Source organism: Haematobia irritans, chromosome 4 (assembly GCF_050003625.1).
Source record: "Haematobia irritans isolate KBUSLIRL chromosome 4, ASM5000362v1, whole genome shotgun sequence".
Taxonomy (NCBI): Eukaryota; Metazoa; Arthropoda; class Insecta; order Diptera; family Muscidae; genus Haematobia; species Haematobia irritans.
In genome coordinates, this window is record NC_134400.1 from 158,894,727 (window position 1) to 158,910,126 (window position 15,400).

Consider the following 15,400-nt stretch of genomic DNA (forward strand, 5'->3'; position numbering starts at 1 on the left):
TATCGATCCGACACACTGTAAGATTCTTTACAAACACCGACATTCCGTCCGGAATAACTGATAGTCTGTAAAGCGCATTACATATTGTCGGATCGATACGACTTGTCGGCGATGACTAAATAATCGGTAAATGTGTTATCGATCCCATAAACATGCAGCAGTATCGATTATGCCTTCGGACTTAACTTATATGTGTACAATATATGGGATATGTTCGACACGAGCACTGTCGTCCGGAATAACTGATAGTCTGTAAAGCGCATAAATTACAAAATTATTATATATAATAAACACAGGATGAGCGTTTTTCAAATGCAACAACTTTTCAGTTTGAGGGTAAATATAATTTTCAACATAAATTCAACTTGACTTGAAATAGCTCATCTTCAATACATCTTCAAATTGTTTGCGAATTACTTCCAATTTGCCAAAATGTTGACGAAATCTTTGAAAAGGCGTTGAAGATAATATGAGAAAACTTTGACAAAACACTACCCTAAAATGCAACGAAAAAACCATGTGGTTTTCAATACTCCCAATAAACACAGGATGAGCGTTTTTCAAATGCAACAACTTTTCAGTTTGAGGGTAAATATAATTTTTAACATAAATTCAACTTGACTTGAAATAGCTCATCTTCAATACATCTTCAAATTGTTTGCGTATTACTTCCAATTTGCCAAAATGTTGACAAAATCTTTGAAAAGGTGTTGAAGATAATATGAGAAAACTTTGACAAAACACTACCCTAAAATGCAACGAAAAAAACATGTGGTTTTCAATACTTATTTGTGCAACGAAGTTCGTGGTCAATTGCAAGAAATTAAAAAAAAAATGGAAAATTTTAGACAAATAACCAAATAGTTTATAAAAATAGGTAAGTGAAAATAAGAAATGAAATAAAACTTTAAGGAAGTCACTAAATGTATATCTCTTTGCAGAAAACTAAAATTATGGATTCTACGTTCTTGAAAACATTAAAAAGCTGGCCGATGAAAAATGGTGGACAATTAACTGGAACTGCTTCAAATAGTTTATAATAATTGGTACGTCAATATGAAAAATTAAATCAACACTTTAGAGAAGTCACTAAATTTAAATCTCTTTGCAGAAAACTAAAATCTTTGGATGCTACATTCTTGCAAACATTAAGAAGCTGACCAATGAAAAATGAGTGGCTTATCGACAAGAAAAAGTTTCCAGAAACATTACAAGTGCAACCAATTAAAATTGTTAAAAACAAAAACTTGTTGAAATCAATAACTTCTGGATGAAAATGTGCATCACATCGTCAGTTTAATTCATATGTTATTATCAGTTTAAAATGGATATTTTGTGAATTCCTTCTGCTGGAAATCAATTCTAACACGCGGTCCAGTACGTTCCTAATTTCAAATTGCCCCCATGTTAATAAATTTTAATGCTGTTTTATGACACCAAAAAGAAGGAAATCGAATTATCAATGAAAAAGTGTTACTAATAATGTTTAAGATATTTAAAGTTTTGTTGTTTGTTTTTTTTTTTTGTTCTTATTTGTTGATATGTTTAATAAGATTATTATTTATCAATTGGTATTGTAGTGTATTATGCAGTGTAGTGTATTATTATATATTTTATTTTGATGAAAATGAATAAATTATACAAAATTCATAGAATTTTGGCTTTGACTTTCAATTTGAAGTGGGGATATCATTCATACAAATTTAGGTTGAAAAGTATTTGCAACGATGTTAATTTTGAATTTGACTCGCATCGAAAATTGTTTGACAAATTATTGAGTAGCGATGCATTTCAATTTGAGGATAACACTTGAGATATTATTGCTAATGTGTTGAATTTCACTGTTGAGGGTAATGTCAGTTTTTTGTTGAGAACGCGATTTTCTCAACAATTTCTCAACTTGAATATTACCCTAATCCTTTGAAAAAATGTTTGAAAAATTGTTGAAATTTAGCATTTTTCAAACGTTTGTGTTTATTGGGCTTATTTGTGCAACGAAGTTCGTGGTCAATTGCAAGAAATAAAAAAATGGAAAATTTTTTAACCAAATAGTTTATAAAATAGGTAAGTGAAAATAAAAAATGAAATAAAACTTTAAGGAAATCACTAAATGTATATCTCTTTGCAGAAAACTAAAATTATGGATTCTACGTTTTTGAAAACATTAAAAAGCTGATCGACGAAAAAAATGGTGGACAATTAACTGGAACTGCTTCAAATAGTTTATAATAATTGGTACGTCAATATGAAAAATTAAATCAACACTTTAAGGCCGGTACTATGTTCATTCTTGCGAAAAATTTTTATGGAAACCATTATTTCGCACATAGAAAGCGGCGTTTGTTTAGGTAGCTTGGAGCGCTATTTTACAGGGAGCGATATTGGATTAAGTTGGTGGTGTTGCTTGTTTTTACAAAATAACATTTTATTTTTCCTTGGGCAATTGATCTGCTATTCCTTTGATCCTTTGTTTAGTTTCGGAACAAAAATATGGTCCGTGTTTGATTTATATACCCGCACAAATAGTTTTTAATAAATAAATTATTTCTTAATTCACATTGCAAATGGCGCCGTGCTATAAACGTCAGTTTTTCAACACGAAAAAACAAAGTATCACAAATGGAAAAAATTTCGCAAATTTTTCGCATTTTTTTGTTTTGTATGGAGTTTCAACGCGAAAACCGAACAGAGTACCGGCCTTTATCTTCAACACCTTTTCAAAGATTTCGTCAACATTTTGGCAAATTGGAAGTAATTCTCAAACAATTTGAAGATGTATTGAAGATGAGCTATTTCAAGTCAAGTTGAATTTATGTTGAAAATTATATTTACCCTCAAACTGAAAAGTTGTTGCATTTGAAAAACGCTCATCCTGTGTTTATTGGGTATTGTGTAGTTTGACAAATCATTTAAACGTTGTACAACAGCCGATATAGACCTGAACGGCCCATATCACCAGTCTTCACACGTTACGAAACGTAGTCAATGAATAATCATAATAACATAAGATTTTTATTTCACAGATGTTGTAAACTGTCAAATTCAGAAAACATTTTAGATTGGATTTGGGTCTGAAATATTCTTCGAAATAAATTGAAGATATTTATCTACTACTTCATAAAAATGTCGAGAGTATTGAAAGCCGTAAGTTGTTATACTAGACCGGTGAACAGATGTATGCCAAAATAAGGAAAATTGATGCCAAATACTTGTATAGGACTTCATATTTCTAATGTTATGTCATAGAACTACTTTTTGTCTCCCAATAAATACTAGTGATATCCGATTGAATGTGTTTATTCTAACCTTATATTTTAGAGCACCGGTTTAACAGGATTGGCCGTGGCCACAAATCCCCATCACACTCTTGGGGCTCTATATGGTAAAATTTTGAGAGCTGTGGCCAAAATGCCACAAGAAGCTGCATATCGAAAACACACCGAAGAGATTGTTAAGCAGCGCTCGAAAGCAGTAGAAACTGTAAGTCTTCAAATATCAGTTGTGGCAATTAAATAATAAATATTTGCAGATCAAGGATATCCCAGCTCTTGAAAAGGCTATTGGATGCGGTCAAGTTGAAGAGTTAATTGCTCAAGCTGAAAACGAACTGGTTTTGGCTCGCAAAATGTTGGGCTGGAAGCCCTGGGAAAAATTGGTCCAAGAAGCACCGGCTAAACAGTGGGATTGGCCACCAGCCCAGATCAGTGAGCCAAAGATTTAATTTACATTGTCGCTTTAATTTCAAATATATAGTTAAATGATATGATTGTAATCTGATAAATGTTTTGTTTTTCTGTCACAAATAGTATGTAAATTTTCTATGGGCCTTCAGTAGCACAGTGCGTTACTATTGCGTGGCGGTACAGGGTACGATTCACAGACGGATGGCATGGTTACAACTAATGAACGTATGAGAACCATGTTCATCAATTATTCGACGACCTGCAGAAATATTTACATTTATACTATGATATTGTTGCCTTTTTATGATCAAGAATCTAAATCAGGAATTGGTACAGGAGCACATTAGAAAGAAAACTATTGTAAGCAAAACGATTTCTTATCAATACTAATGCGATTTATGGAAACAACGAGTTTTTTACAAAGTTTTCTATTGTGAGTTTATTATAAAAAAACTAACAAACTTTACAAAATAGACATCTGCTATATTTTTAGTTTGAATGAAACAAACAAAAAAGGTATTTTAGTGCCTATTCTAACAATTAAAAAAAATTGCGAATATTTTGTATTTGCTCAAAACAATATGAATGTTTCATGCTAATCGCAATATAAGCATATACAAATATTAGAGGGTAGGAATATACACCCAATGAATATACACTCACGGTTTGCTGAAAGCTAACACTGTCTTCTATTTTTTAAACTCGATTAAAAAAAATAATAATTTTTGTTTTGCTGAAACAAAAAGGATTAAAATTATTGTTCGCCAGACCAGTAATTAGTTATAAGAAAGACTTCAGTACAATTTCCACTATTCAGGACAAATCCACGAAAATGAACATTTGTTATCCTGAATTCTGTTTTGAACTTTTCTGTAATCTGCTGGGTTCCAAAAATCACAAAAATTCACTATATTTAAATAACATAATTTGTTTATTAAAACTCATATATGGTTAGGTTAGGTTATGGAGGATGAGACCAGCCGTGGGCTGGCTCCCACTTAGACCATGTTGATTCATTGTGTTTTCTCATAGTTGTTCCTATTCGTCCTCATCAATCATTTGAGTTTGCAGGCGAGTTCCAAAGAAAGGTTTCCTAGGTCTTCAATCCCGAGGCCGTGATGAAGGCAAGTATATCCTTCATGTTGCAGTTCCGTACATCCGTTGTATCCTGAAAGAAAAAGGAGCCCAGTATCTTGTTTTTTTCTAAAGGATAATGCTGGACACTGGCATAGAAAATGGTAGGAGCTTTCTGTTGCCTCTGGGTCCAGACACCATCTACAAATATCGTCAGTCATTAAGCCAATCCTTACCATGTGTTTTCCAAGGGTGTAGTGTTTTGTTATGATGCTTATCAATACTCTCAGATCATCCCATATCAGTTTGGTTTGCTCGCAGGTCGCAGAGGAAGTTCAACGTTCCCTCCATAAATCATCGTATCTGACATTGATCCTGTCAGTATATAAAGATAGCGGGGGAAGCCATCTCAAACGATGTTATTCCTCCCGCGTACGCCTTCCTTAGCCAACACATCCGCCTCCTCATTTCCCATTATTCCATAATGTCCAGGTACCCAGCACAGAGTGATATTATGTGAAAGAGGGAGGGCTTCATTCCCCAACGTCCCTCAACCAGTCTTTGACACGCATACAGTGCCGCGTAGGTCTTGTTCAGTTTAACTGCCGTATTCTCCAGCCAGTTTAGTCTGGAGTCCAGGACAACTCCTAAGTACTTAGCCAATTTCGAAAGACTCAATCTCGTCCCTTGAAATTTGGGTCCTTATACCTGGTAATTTTTCTCCCCCTAGTGAAGAGCACTAGCTCCGTTTTCTTTGGGTTAACACCCAATCCGCACCGCCTTGTCCAGTGGGATAAAATTTGTAGGACCTCACTCATTATATCCGATATCGTGTCCAGAAATTTGCCTGATGCCATTATGACAATATCATCCGCATACGCCACTGTTTTTATCCCTTTGTTGTGCAGAACAGTAAGAATCTCATCTACTACGAGTAGCCAGAGTAAAGGCGATATCACCCCTCCCTGAGGCAATTCCCTTGTCGTAGTCGGGTTTCTTGTCGCATAGGCGAATGCTATAGAAACTCATGTATTATAAATAAAACCTTTCAGTTCCGGTAAATATTGGGAGTAGAATTACGGTGGCCACAGTTGGTAGAATTCTACAAAAACTGGTAGATTTTTTACTGTTTGGTAGATTGGTAGAATTATTGGGGTTTTGGTAGATATCGAAATCTTCCCTCCAAAGATAAGGTACATCAATTACCCTTCTATACACTTAGGCCGATGGACTCTTGTTGATAGTGTCCTTATAAATAAGTTTATTACAATTTATAATTATAATAAGTTAAGTAATAAATAAATAAAAAAATTTTTCTGCTATTAATAACAAACACTTTCTGCTGTTTTTCAGCAAACAAAATACTGCTGAAACAGCAAACAATCTGATTTTTTGGAATAGCAGATATATTGCTGAAAGCCAGTAGTTTTTTGAAATTTTGATCCGAATAAACTTATAAATTAATACCGGTCTATCTGATAATAGAATTACTGCTGACATTCAACACTCAAAAACAATTAGTAGTTTTTGATTATGCATAACATTTGTATGTCGATAAATTATTGACAAAGTTTGTTGCTTGGACAACAAATAATTGTAGTGATTACAGCAAAAAAAAAATGAATAACAAGAATTTTTTAATGTTGCATTTATTTTTGACCATTTGCAATACCTAGAAATCTGGATGATATGGATTATTCCATTTTATTTACATTGTATTTTTGGAATATTCATATGGAATATTAACTAAATTCAGAAAAGGAGTTTGTGTGCCTTCCAGTGTATTTCCGAAATGCTTCACAAGGATGCTTCTTAATTACACTAGTTTACAATTTTTTCCATTTACATTTGATAAGATGCGACTTATAAACAAATTATATCTCGAGTTAAAAATGTCCGATTATATGGTTGTTGATACTTAAATGAAAAAATAATCGTGTGTAATTGGATCTGTGATAATTTAACCCTTTCACTACCGAATTAAAAGTAGCCATTGCAAAATTATTTTTTCTTTAGAACTAGTGTATTCTATTGATATAGAGTACAAAACAACAAATTTTGGAAGTACAATTATGTAAAAATGTCCTCCTAGGTGGACATTGGTATTCAAAGGAGTCAATTCACCTAAATATACTTAAAAACATTTTAATATTTGACCTTCAATTCTGTTAAAAATTTTGTTTTTTTGCATGTATTTTGGTATGATATGTATTTTGGAAAATAATAGTATGTAGATATTGTTTGGAAAATAAGTAACATTGTCAAAAACAATATTTTTGGAAATATTTTTCAAAATACCTATAGGAGCTAATAGGCTGACTTCATAACCTGACTTCTAAAATGTATCCATGTTTCCCAAATTTTCATTTATAATAAACATTTTATGTTTTGTGCTATGTTATTCAGCATTTACTTGAGTCCCATCCCTTTAAGCGTGACTATAATACACGATCTGATATGTAACCATCGATAGAATTGCTTGTTTCCTGAATAATCGAAAGCTTAGTTTTGATAACTTTTTTATCCGAGTTCTGGTTTACGAGTTCAAAAACGCAAATTGGGTTTTAAATCCTTTATTAAAACTCCTTAAGGTTTGAATTTTGTATTTAGGATACACATAGGATGAATATCTTTTTATTTTACGAACCGGTTAGCTAGAAAATTTAGTCTTTTCAGTGTTTGAATTATTTTTACTAAAATTGTGTCGAGTTCCTTCAAATCTCAAAGTCGTGAAAATATTTTTCCAGCTGCTATGGGATTTACAGAGCCCCATGCAATCTCTTTTTTATAATAATTTCGAATTTTGTACTTGCATATAACATTTTTAGTATAATACTATTCAAACGGTTTTATAAATTTTGCAACCTTTGGCTACCGATGTCCACTATAGAGGACATGACTTAATCGACTTACCTTGTATATACCGTACACCCAATTTTCAATTTTTTATGCCCTTTTAGTTAAATAACAATTCCTCTCATACAGAAAAAATCAACAAGTGCATACTATAAATAGGTCACCTTAATTGCTCAAGGGCAATATCAGAAATGACAAAAAATGCGGATTTCACTTTTTCCATAGAAAAAAACTTGCATAAAATTGACGAAACACATGTTCGACTATATAAAACTGGTAAGTTAATATTAGAAGGACCCCCTTAACATACTCCAACAAAATTTTTAAATAAAGCATACAAGGATAATTTATAATTGACGTTCAAAGTCCTATCCTCCCAGGTGGACATCGGTAGTGAAAGGGTTAAGTGGTTCAAAAAATATTGATGCAAAAAGTGCAAATTAAAAAAAAAATCATGTTTTACAGTGACCCTTTTCCGCCGGAAAAGTCCAACCATTGAAAACAATGTTTTTCTCTTCATGGTCGTATATATTATACTCTATCTTAAGTAATAAGACCAACTAGAAGAAAAACGACCGAAAAAATGAAAATTTATAATTAATTGAGTGAACAAATCCAATGTCAAATCATGCAAATTGAGCAACTCACCCACACAAAAATGCCACTCGGCCACACCAAAATACATTTTTGTGTGGGTGAGTTGCTCATTTCGATACCTTTCATTTAAGCACCAACAGCGATATAATCGGACATTTCTAATCCGAGATATAATTTGTTTAGTAAAAAAAGAGCGAAAAACTAATAATAATGGGATATCTCAAAAACTGTTCCATAAAATTTTTTTAAAATTTTTTTTCGAATTCAGGGCCTGTTCAAAACCGAAACTTTTTACTATGGTGAGATATCAATTTACTATGGTGAAGAACAATTGCTAATTTGGTGTACTCATTTCTTTAACAAATAAAACTACTTTTTGTTTGTTATGATATAGTAAATGTCAAGAATTTTCAAGAAATGTAAAATTTCTTACTAACCCCCTGGGCTAGTGAAATTATACTCACCTCGATTTACGTCAAATTTTTACCAATAATAGAAAAAAGTTTCGGTTTCGAACAGGCCCTGAATTCGAAAAAAAGGACACAAACTCGTCTTTTGTCTGCAGGCAGGTCAAGTTCGAAGATGGGCTATATCGGTCCAGGTTTTGGTATAGTCCCCATATAAACCGAACTCCCGATTTGGGGTCTTGAGCTTATAGAAACTGTAGTTTTTATGCAATTCGTCTGAAATTGGAAATCTAGAGGTATTTTAGGACTATAAAGAGGTGTGCCAAAAATGGAGAGTATCGGTCCATGTTTTGGTATAGCCCCCATATAGACCGATCTCCAGATTTTAATTCTTGGGCTTCTAGAAACTGTATTTACTATCCGATAATAGGGGTGTCGAAAATGGGGAGTATCGGTCCATGTTTTGGTATAGCCCCCATATAGACCGATCTTCAGATTTTACTTCTCGTGCTTGTAGAAACCGTAGTTTTTACCCAATTTGCCTGAAATTAGAAATCTGGAGGTATTTTTGGACCATAAAGAGGTGTACCGGAAATGGTGAGTATCGGTCCATGTTTTGGTATAGCCCCCATATAGACCGATCTCCAGATTTTAATTCTTGGGCTTCTAGAAACTTTATTTACTATCCGATAATAGGGGTGTCGAAAATGGGGAGTATCGGTTCATCCGAATCCGAAGTTTTTATCCAATTTGCCTGAAATTGGAAATCTGGAGGTATTTTTGGACCATAAAGAGGTGTGCCGGAAATGGTGAGTATCGGTCCATGTTTTGGTATATCCCCCATATAGACCAATCTCCCGATTTTACTTCTTGGACTTATAGAAACTGTAGTTTTTAACCAATTTGCCTGAAATTGGAAATCTAGAAGTATTTTATGACAATAAAGAGGTGTGTATTGGTTCATGTTTTGGTATATCCCCAATAATGACCGATCTCCGGATTTTATTTCTTGGGATTATAAAAACCGTAGTTTTTATCCAATTTTTATGAAATTCGAAATCTAGAATTATTTTTGGATCATAAAGAGATACGCCGAAAATGGTTAGTATCGGTCAGTGTTTTAGTATAGACCCCATAAGAACGATTTTCCGATTTAACTCCTTGCGTTTCTAGAAACCGTAGTTTTATCCGATTTGCTTGAAATTTCACTTCGTGAGGGTATAGAAGGCGCACCGATCATGAAAATTGCTTGAAGTTCAATGTAAAATTTCCAGATTTTACTTCTCGGGTGAAAATCTACAGATTTAAGATTTCAAATCAAGACGTTATTTTATAATTTTCTTGCACACTTACAAGAGATGTTAATGATTCCTCTAAAACAAAAATGGTTCTTAGAAATCCAGAATCTGATGTAGTCTTCATACACCCAAAAAAATTTGTTAGTAGGGACAGCAGAAAAGTCTGCTAAAACAGCAGAAAGTCTGCTGAAAAAGGGACAGTAGTCATTGTTTGCTGAAATAGCAAACATTTCCTGCTATTTTTGAAGCTCGATTACACTAAAACATGTTTTATTTTGGCTAAAACAAATAAAAATGTCAACTTAGGAGCTATCCTAACATAATTAACTCAATATTTTATGAATATCTATAGTATTTGACCAAAAATCTGAATATTTATCGAATTGAGGCATAACAGCAAACAAAATGTTTGCTGATCGTATTTAGGAGCTTGTAAGTATATTACAGTGGAAAAATATACCAAAACCTACTTCTGGTTCTTAAATAGGCTTTGGGGAAAATTGTATAACCTAAAAATTTTATAAATTGTTGTTCAATACGCCCTGAAGTAAAGGGTGATTTGTTAAGAGCTTGATAACTTTTTTTTTAAAAAAAACGCATAAAATTTGCAAAATCTCATCGGTTCTTTATTTGAAACGTTAGATTGGTCCATGACATTTACTTTTTGAAGATAATTTCATTTAAATGTTGACCGCGGCTGCGTCTTAGGTGGTCCATTCGGAAAGTCCAATTTTGGGCAACTTTTTCGAGCATTTCGGCCGGAATAGCCCGAATTTCTTCGGAAATGTTGTCTTCCAAAGCTGGAATAGTTGCTGGCTTATTTCTGTAGACTTTAGACTTGACGTAGCCCCACAAAAAATAGTCTAAAGGCGTCAAATCGCATGATCTTGGTGGCCAACTTACCGGTCCATTTCTTGAGATGAATTGTTCTCCGAAGTTTTCCCTCAAAATGGCCATAGAATCGCGAGCTGTGTGGCATGTAGCGCCATCTTGTTGAAACCACATGTCAACCAAGTTCAGTTCTTCCATTTTTGGCAACAAAAAGTTTGTTAGCATCGAACGATAGCGATCGCCATTCACCGTAACGTTGCGTCCAACAGCATCTTTGAAAAAATACGGTCCAATGATTCCACCAGCGTACAAACCACACCAAACAGTGCATTTTTCGGGATGCATGGGCAGTTCTTGAACGGCTTCTGGTTGCTCTTCACTCCAAATGCGGCAATTTTGCTTATTTACGTAGCCATTCAACCAGAAATGAGCCTCATCGCTGAACAAAATTTGTCGATAAAAAAGCGGATTTTCTGCCAACTTTTCTAGGGCCCATTCACTGAAAATTCGACGTTGTGGCTCGTTAGTAAGTCTATTCATGATGAAATGTCAAAGCATACTGAGCATCTTTCTCTTTGACACCATGTCTGAAATCCCACGTGATCTGTCAAATACTAATGCATGAAAATCCTAACCTCAAAAGAATCACCCTTTACAAAAATATAACAGCAGACATCGACTGCTGTTTTTAGCAGACTTTCTTCTATGAGTGTAGGTAAAATCTTTAAATTTATCTCCGGGAAGTGTATTGGCTGAACTGCTCTGTTTGATTTGTCCTCAAACCCCCCCGAAATTTCAAAGGAAACCCTAATATTTGATTCATGGTGGTGGGTATTCGGCCTGGTCGAACTTACGGCAGTATATACTTGTTTTATTTTATATTTATTAATAAATACTTTTGGACAAATGACTATTTTATCTATATTCGCATACACCAAAAAATTTTTATATATTATATTAAAAACCAAATTTGATCAAACTGTTCAAAATGTTTTTTTTTTAACTTCGTAGATTTTTTTCAAATTTGTGGTAAATAATTCTTTGCTCAAGTTGCAATCGTGAGTAACTTATGGTGTTTTCTTTTCTGAAAAAAGTGCTTTGCCTTCATTTTGTCTGTACAGAATGCGCATTTTTAAAATGTTACCAGCAACCTAAAAAAAATGCTATCATTTCAGCGGGCAGAAAAGAATTCAAAGAAGGAGGCAGGGCAATCGCAGCACTCTCTTTTGTTGGCAGTGTTGAAAATGCCCGTAATTTGCCTCTATGCGTGGCGCTATTTTCACAATAGAATTCAAAGCCTTTTCGCACTTTTGCCTGTTTTTTTAGAACAGAACCTAAAAAGTACATTTTCCGGGTAAAATGCAAAAAAAGTGCGCATTTTTTACATGAAAAGAAAACGCCATTAGTGTATGCAGATGTTATGTTAATATTTGTTGAGCCATATATTTATTTATGTTGATCAAGGAGTGTGTTCTTGGTGTCACATGAAAAGCTGACGGGGAACTACAAAAGCAAAGCGGGGAACTACTACCGAATAATTTGAAAAACATTAGTACGATTTCTGTATTCAAAAGTTTAATTAAAACGCACCTAATTGAAAATATAGAAGAACTTTTGCCATAATAATCTGTATATAACTATATAACTTTCATTACATATGTCATACATACACATCCGAAATTATTGTATTTACCTAGTTTTTGCTTATTAATTTTATGTTCATTTTCAAGACTTATGTTATTTATTGAGCTTTGAATTTACCTTGCCAACTAGCCTCAACAAGGTCTATAAGACACTGAGGCATCTATATCTTGTATATACTACAAAGCTGTTATGTTAAATAAAAAAAGACTTTCCCTCCGAGATGTTGTTCCGAAAACTATAAACCGGATTGAATTTATAATTTTATTCGAATCAACAGGAAATTTCAGCAAACTACTGACTTTTCAGCAGGATGTCTGCTGTTCCAAAATAAATAAGCCATCTTCACCACTAACTAAAGTTTAAATTTACGCTTAACATGTGTTCATGTGTGAGAAGGCTGTTATGATGGCAAATGTTCGATGGGAGAATTGCAAGGGTTGTAACGACACCAAGCAAATATGGCCCCATTTCAACTTAAACCGCACACTAGATATGCTAATGTTCTCGAGACGTCAGATATCACTCCTGATATCTGCTATAACGGGTCGCTGCCTGATAGGCGATTTTGCAAAAACTATTGGCGCGAAGTATAATGACTATTGTATGAGCTGTCATGATGCGGGGGAAAAAGAATCAATTAAACACCTCTTGTGTGAGTGTCCTGCATTTTGTGTAAAGCGCAAGCAACTTTTAGGAGCATATAGCTTCAGATTACTGGCGGATCTGGAAAACGTTAACTTAAGCAGTCTGCTACTGTTTTTGGAACAATCTGGTTGGTTCAACAAAGAAAAATAATCAAGAAGGTTCAGCGGTTAAAACTAGAAGTGCCCATATGTAATAGGTACTTTTAGTTAATGTGGTATCACAATGGACTGAATAGTCTAAGTGAGCCTGAATCTTAATCGGGCTGCCACTTTAACCTAACCTAACCTAACCTAACATGTGTTCAAAGTATTTTTTCCACATACACTGAAAAAATATTGTCGTGAGGTCAAAGATTTCATGTCTTTAAAATACGAATACAAATTTTGCTTAGCATAGAAGACGCATTTCTCTAAAAAAAAGTTATTTTTCTTGTGCAAATGTCGATAAACTTTTCAATGAAGTCGTATTGTCCTTATAATTAAGTGATTTGACTTAAAAATGGGTATCTTAACATGAAAGAAAAAATGTATAGGCTAAGGTCAACTTGACTTTAATAATTCAGAAAAATTCTTTAAATTTAATGAAATTGTCTTTAAATTTGTTGTCTTTTTGCATCTTGACTACAAAGCAAAAACTCGTTCAAATATAGGACATGTTTTTCAAAAGTTTATTTTAAAGACGTTTTTTACTTCAAACATAGCATAATTTCTACTGGAAGTCGAGTCCTAATTTGGAAAACAAAGTTGCCGTTAACTCGTTTTTAAAGGACTTTGATAGCATATGAAGAAAAAAAGCTGAGAAAGCGAAAAATTAAAATTTGCTTCCTAGAAGCAAGTACACAAAACCTAAATTTAAAAGAGAATTGTGTCTTAAAAGTATCCTTACTTGTATTCTCCGCTTCTTTGGCTCGGAATCAATACCATATTTTTTTAAAGTAAAGACAAAATCTTTGGAACCGAGTATGCTTTTTTTCAGTGTAGAGTTCCTTTAATTCGTTAGTGGTTGAACGTTTTCATCTCATGAACTTGAAGCAGAACAATATAAGTATTTTCTTATCACTTAAACACATCATTAGCTTATATGTATATTAATTATATTTACTGATATAGGAATTCTTAATTCAGTTTCAATTCAGATTTTAAATATACAATACAGACCGCTTGAAAATGGTTTTCCGAAGGGGTAAACTTATGTCAATAGCATTATTATTAATGATGGCTTTAGTAATGGTGATAGAAACTTCACCAGTTCAACGTAATACTCATGTGGGCACATGGCGAGAGAAACGTCAGATAGATTTGCGATTATCGGCAGAACATGATGACAATGAAGACGAAACTGAATTAGCCTTGGAAGCAATTGCCAATTTATATCGTAGTCCCGATGGCAGAACTCAAATCGATGGTACGGCCAGGGTTATGCACCGTTCGAACTCGTTACAGAATGGTAAAAATCGATATTCCGGAACTTTGCATATACATCATGATTATAAAAAACGCAAATAAATTCTGCTCACTTAAGGTCCTGGAACAGATTGGAAATTGGGTGTTCAAATACAATTTACATGATTAAATTATTAACAATGGAGAAGGTAACCTAATTTCGAGTTGTTCTATCATCATGGTAATTGAGATTTTATTTTTTTTTCTAATTGTTTACAATAAATTTTCTTGTTATCTCTACATAAAAGCAATAGATTGCATTACACATAACTGCAAACTATGTTCGAAGAAATGTGTAGTAAATTGCCCATATCATATAATCACAGAATTTGAAATAAACTGCCATTAAACGTTTCGCTTGTTTCATTTTTGTCAGATAATCTATTTTGATTAAAGCTTCACCCTCGTCGACTGCATTTAACAATCGTACTTAAAATAAATGGAATCACTTTGAATTGACGATCAAATAAAAAATACAAACGGTATATGTTTAAAAGAAAAAGTTAGGTTAGGTTAAAAGGTTAGTTGTTTCTGCAGTTTTATGGGTAATGAATATATGTACATATATTCGAACGAGCTTCCAAAAACTAGTTTGAACCCCTTTTTATACCCATCACCATAGAATGGTGACGGGGGTATAAAAATGGTGACGGGGGTATATCGATTTCCGACTATACAAAGTATATATATTCTTGATCAGGGAGAAATTCTAAGACGATATAACCATGTCCGTCTGTCTGTCTGTTGTAATCGCGCTACAGTCTTCAATAATGAAGCAATCGTGCTGAAATTTGGCACAAACTCGTCTTTTGTCTACAGGCAGGTCAAGTTCGAAGATGAGCTATATCGGTCCAGGTTTTGATATAGTCCCCATATAAACCGACCTCCCGATTTGAAGTCCTGGGCTTATAGAAACCATAGTT

The 15,400-nt window shown here is 33.7% G+C and overlaps 2 protein-coding genes and 1 long non-coding RNA gene across 3 annotated transcripts; all 3 read left to right on the plus strand.

Annotated features, from left to right (window-relative positions):
- The first annotated feature begins 323 nt into the window (after positions 1–323).
- Positions 324–1,655, plus strand: LOC142235193 (uncharacterized). Its single transcript, XR_012721824.1, has 3 exons — positions 324–877; positions 942–1,046; positions 1,112–1,655. It is a non-coding gene; the product is annotated as an uncharacterized LOC142235193 (long non-coding RNA).
- A 1,328-nt stretch (positions 1,656–2,983) lies between these two features.
- Positions 2,984–3,781, plus strand: ND-13B (NADH dehydrogenase (ubiquinone) subunit ND-13B). Its single transcript, XM_075306294.1, has 3 exons — positions 2,984–3,144; positions 3,319–3,480; positions 3,530–3,781. The coding sequence occupies exons 1-3, from the start codon at positions 3,124–3,126 to the stop codon at positions 3,719–3,721; spliced, it is 375 nt and encodes a 124-aa protein (XP_075162409.1). The 5' UTR covers positions 2,984–3,123; the 3' UTR covers positions 3,722–3,781.
- Positions 3,782–14,148: 10,367 nt separating this feature from the next.
- On the plus strand, positions 14,149–14,831 carry LOC142235055 (uncharacterized). The gene is made up of 2 exons (XM_075306286.1): positions 14,149–14,481; positions 14,557–14,831. The coding sequence occupies exons 1-2, from the start codon at positions 14,202–14,204 to the stop codon at positions 14,601–14,603; spliced, it is 327 nt and encodes a 108-aa protein (XP_075162401.1). The 5' UTR covers positions 14,149–14,201; the 3' UTR covers positions 14,604–14,831.
- Positions 14,832–15,400: the final 569 nt, after the last annotated feature.

Bases quoted from the DNA above. Each gene is read 5' to 3' on its own strand.
- ND-13B (XM_075306294.1), top strand. From the start codon at position 3,124: ATGTCGAGAGTATTGAAAGCC. The intron at 3,145-3,318 runs GTAAGTTGTTAT...CTTATATTTTAG, and splicing joins TGTCGAGAGTATTGAAAGCC to AGCACCGGTTTAACAGGATT. The intron at 3,481-3,529 runs GTAAGTCTTCAA...AAATATTTGCAG, and splicing joins GCTCGAAAGCAGTAGAAACT to ATCAAGGATATCCCAGCTCT.
- LOC142235055 (XM_075306286.1), top strand. From the start codon at position 14,202: ATGGTTTTCCGAAGGGGTAAACTTATGTCAATAGCATTATTATTAATG. The intron at 14,482-14,556 runs GTAAAAATCGAT...TGCTCACTTAAG, and splicing joins TTCGAACTCGTTACAGAATG to GTCCTGGAACAGATTGGAAA.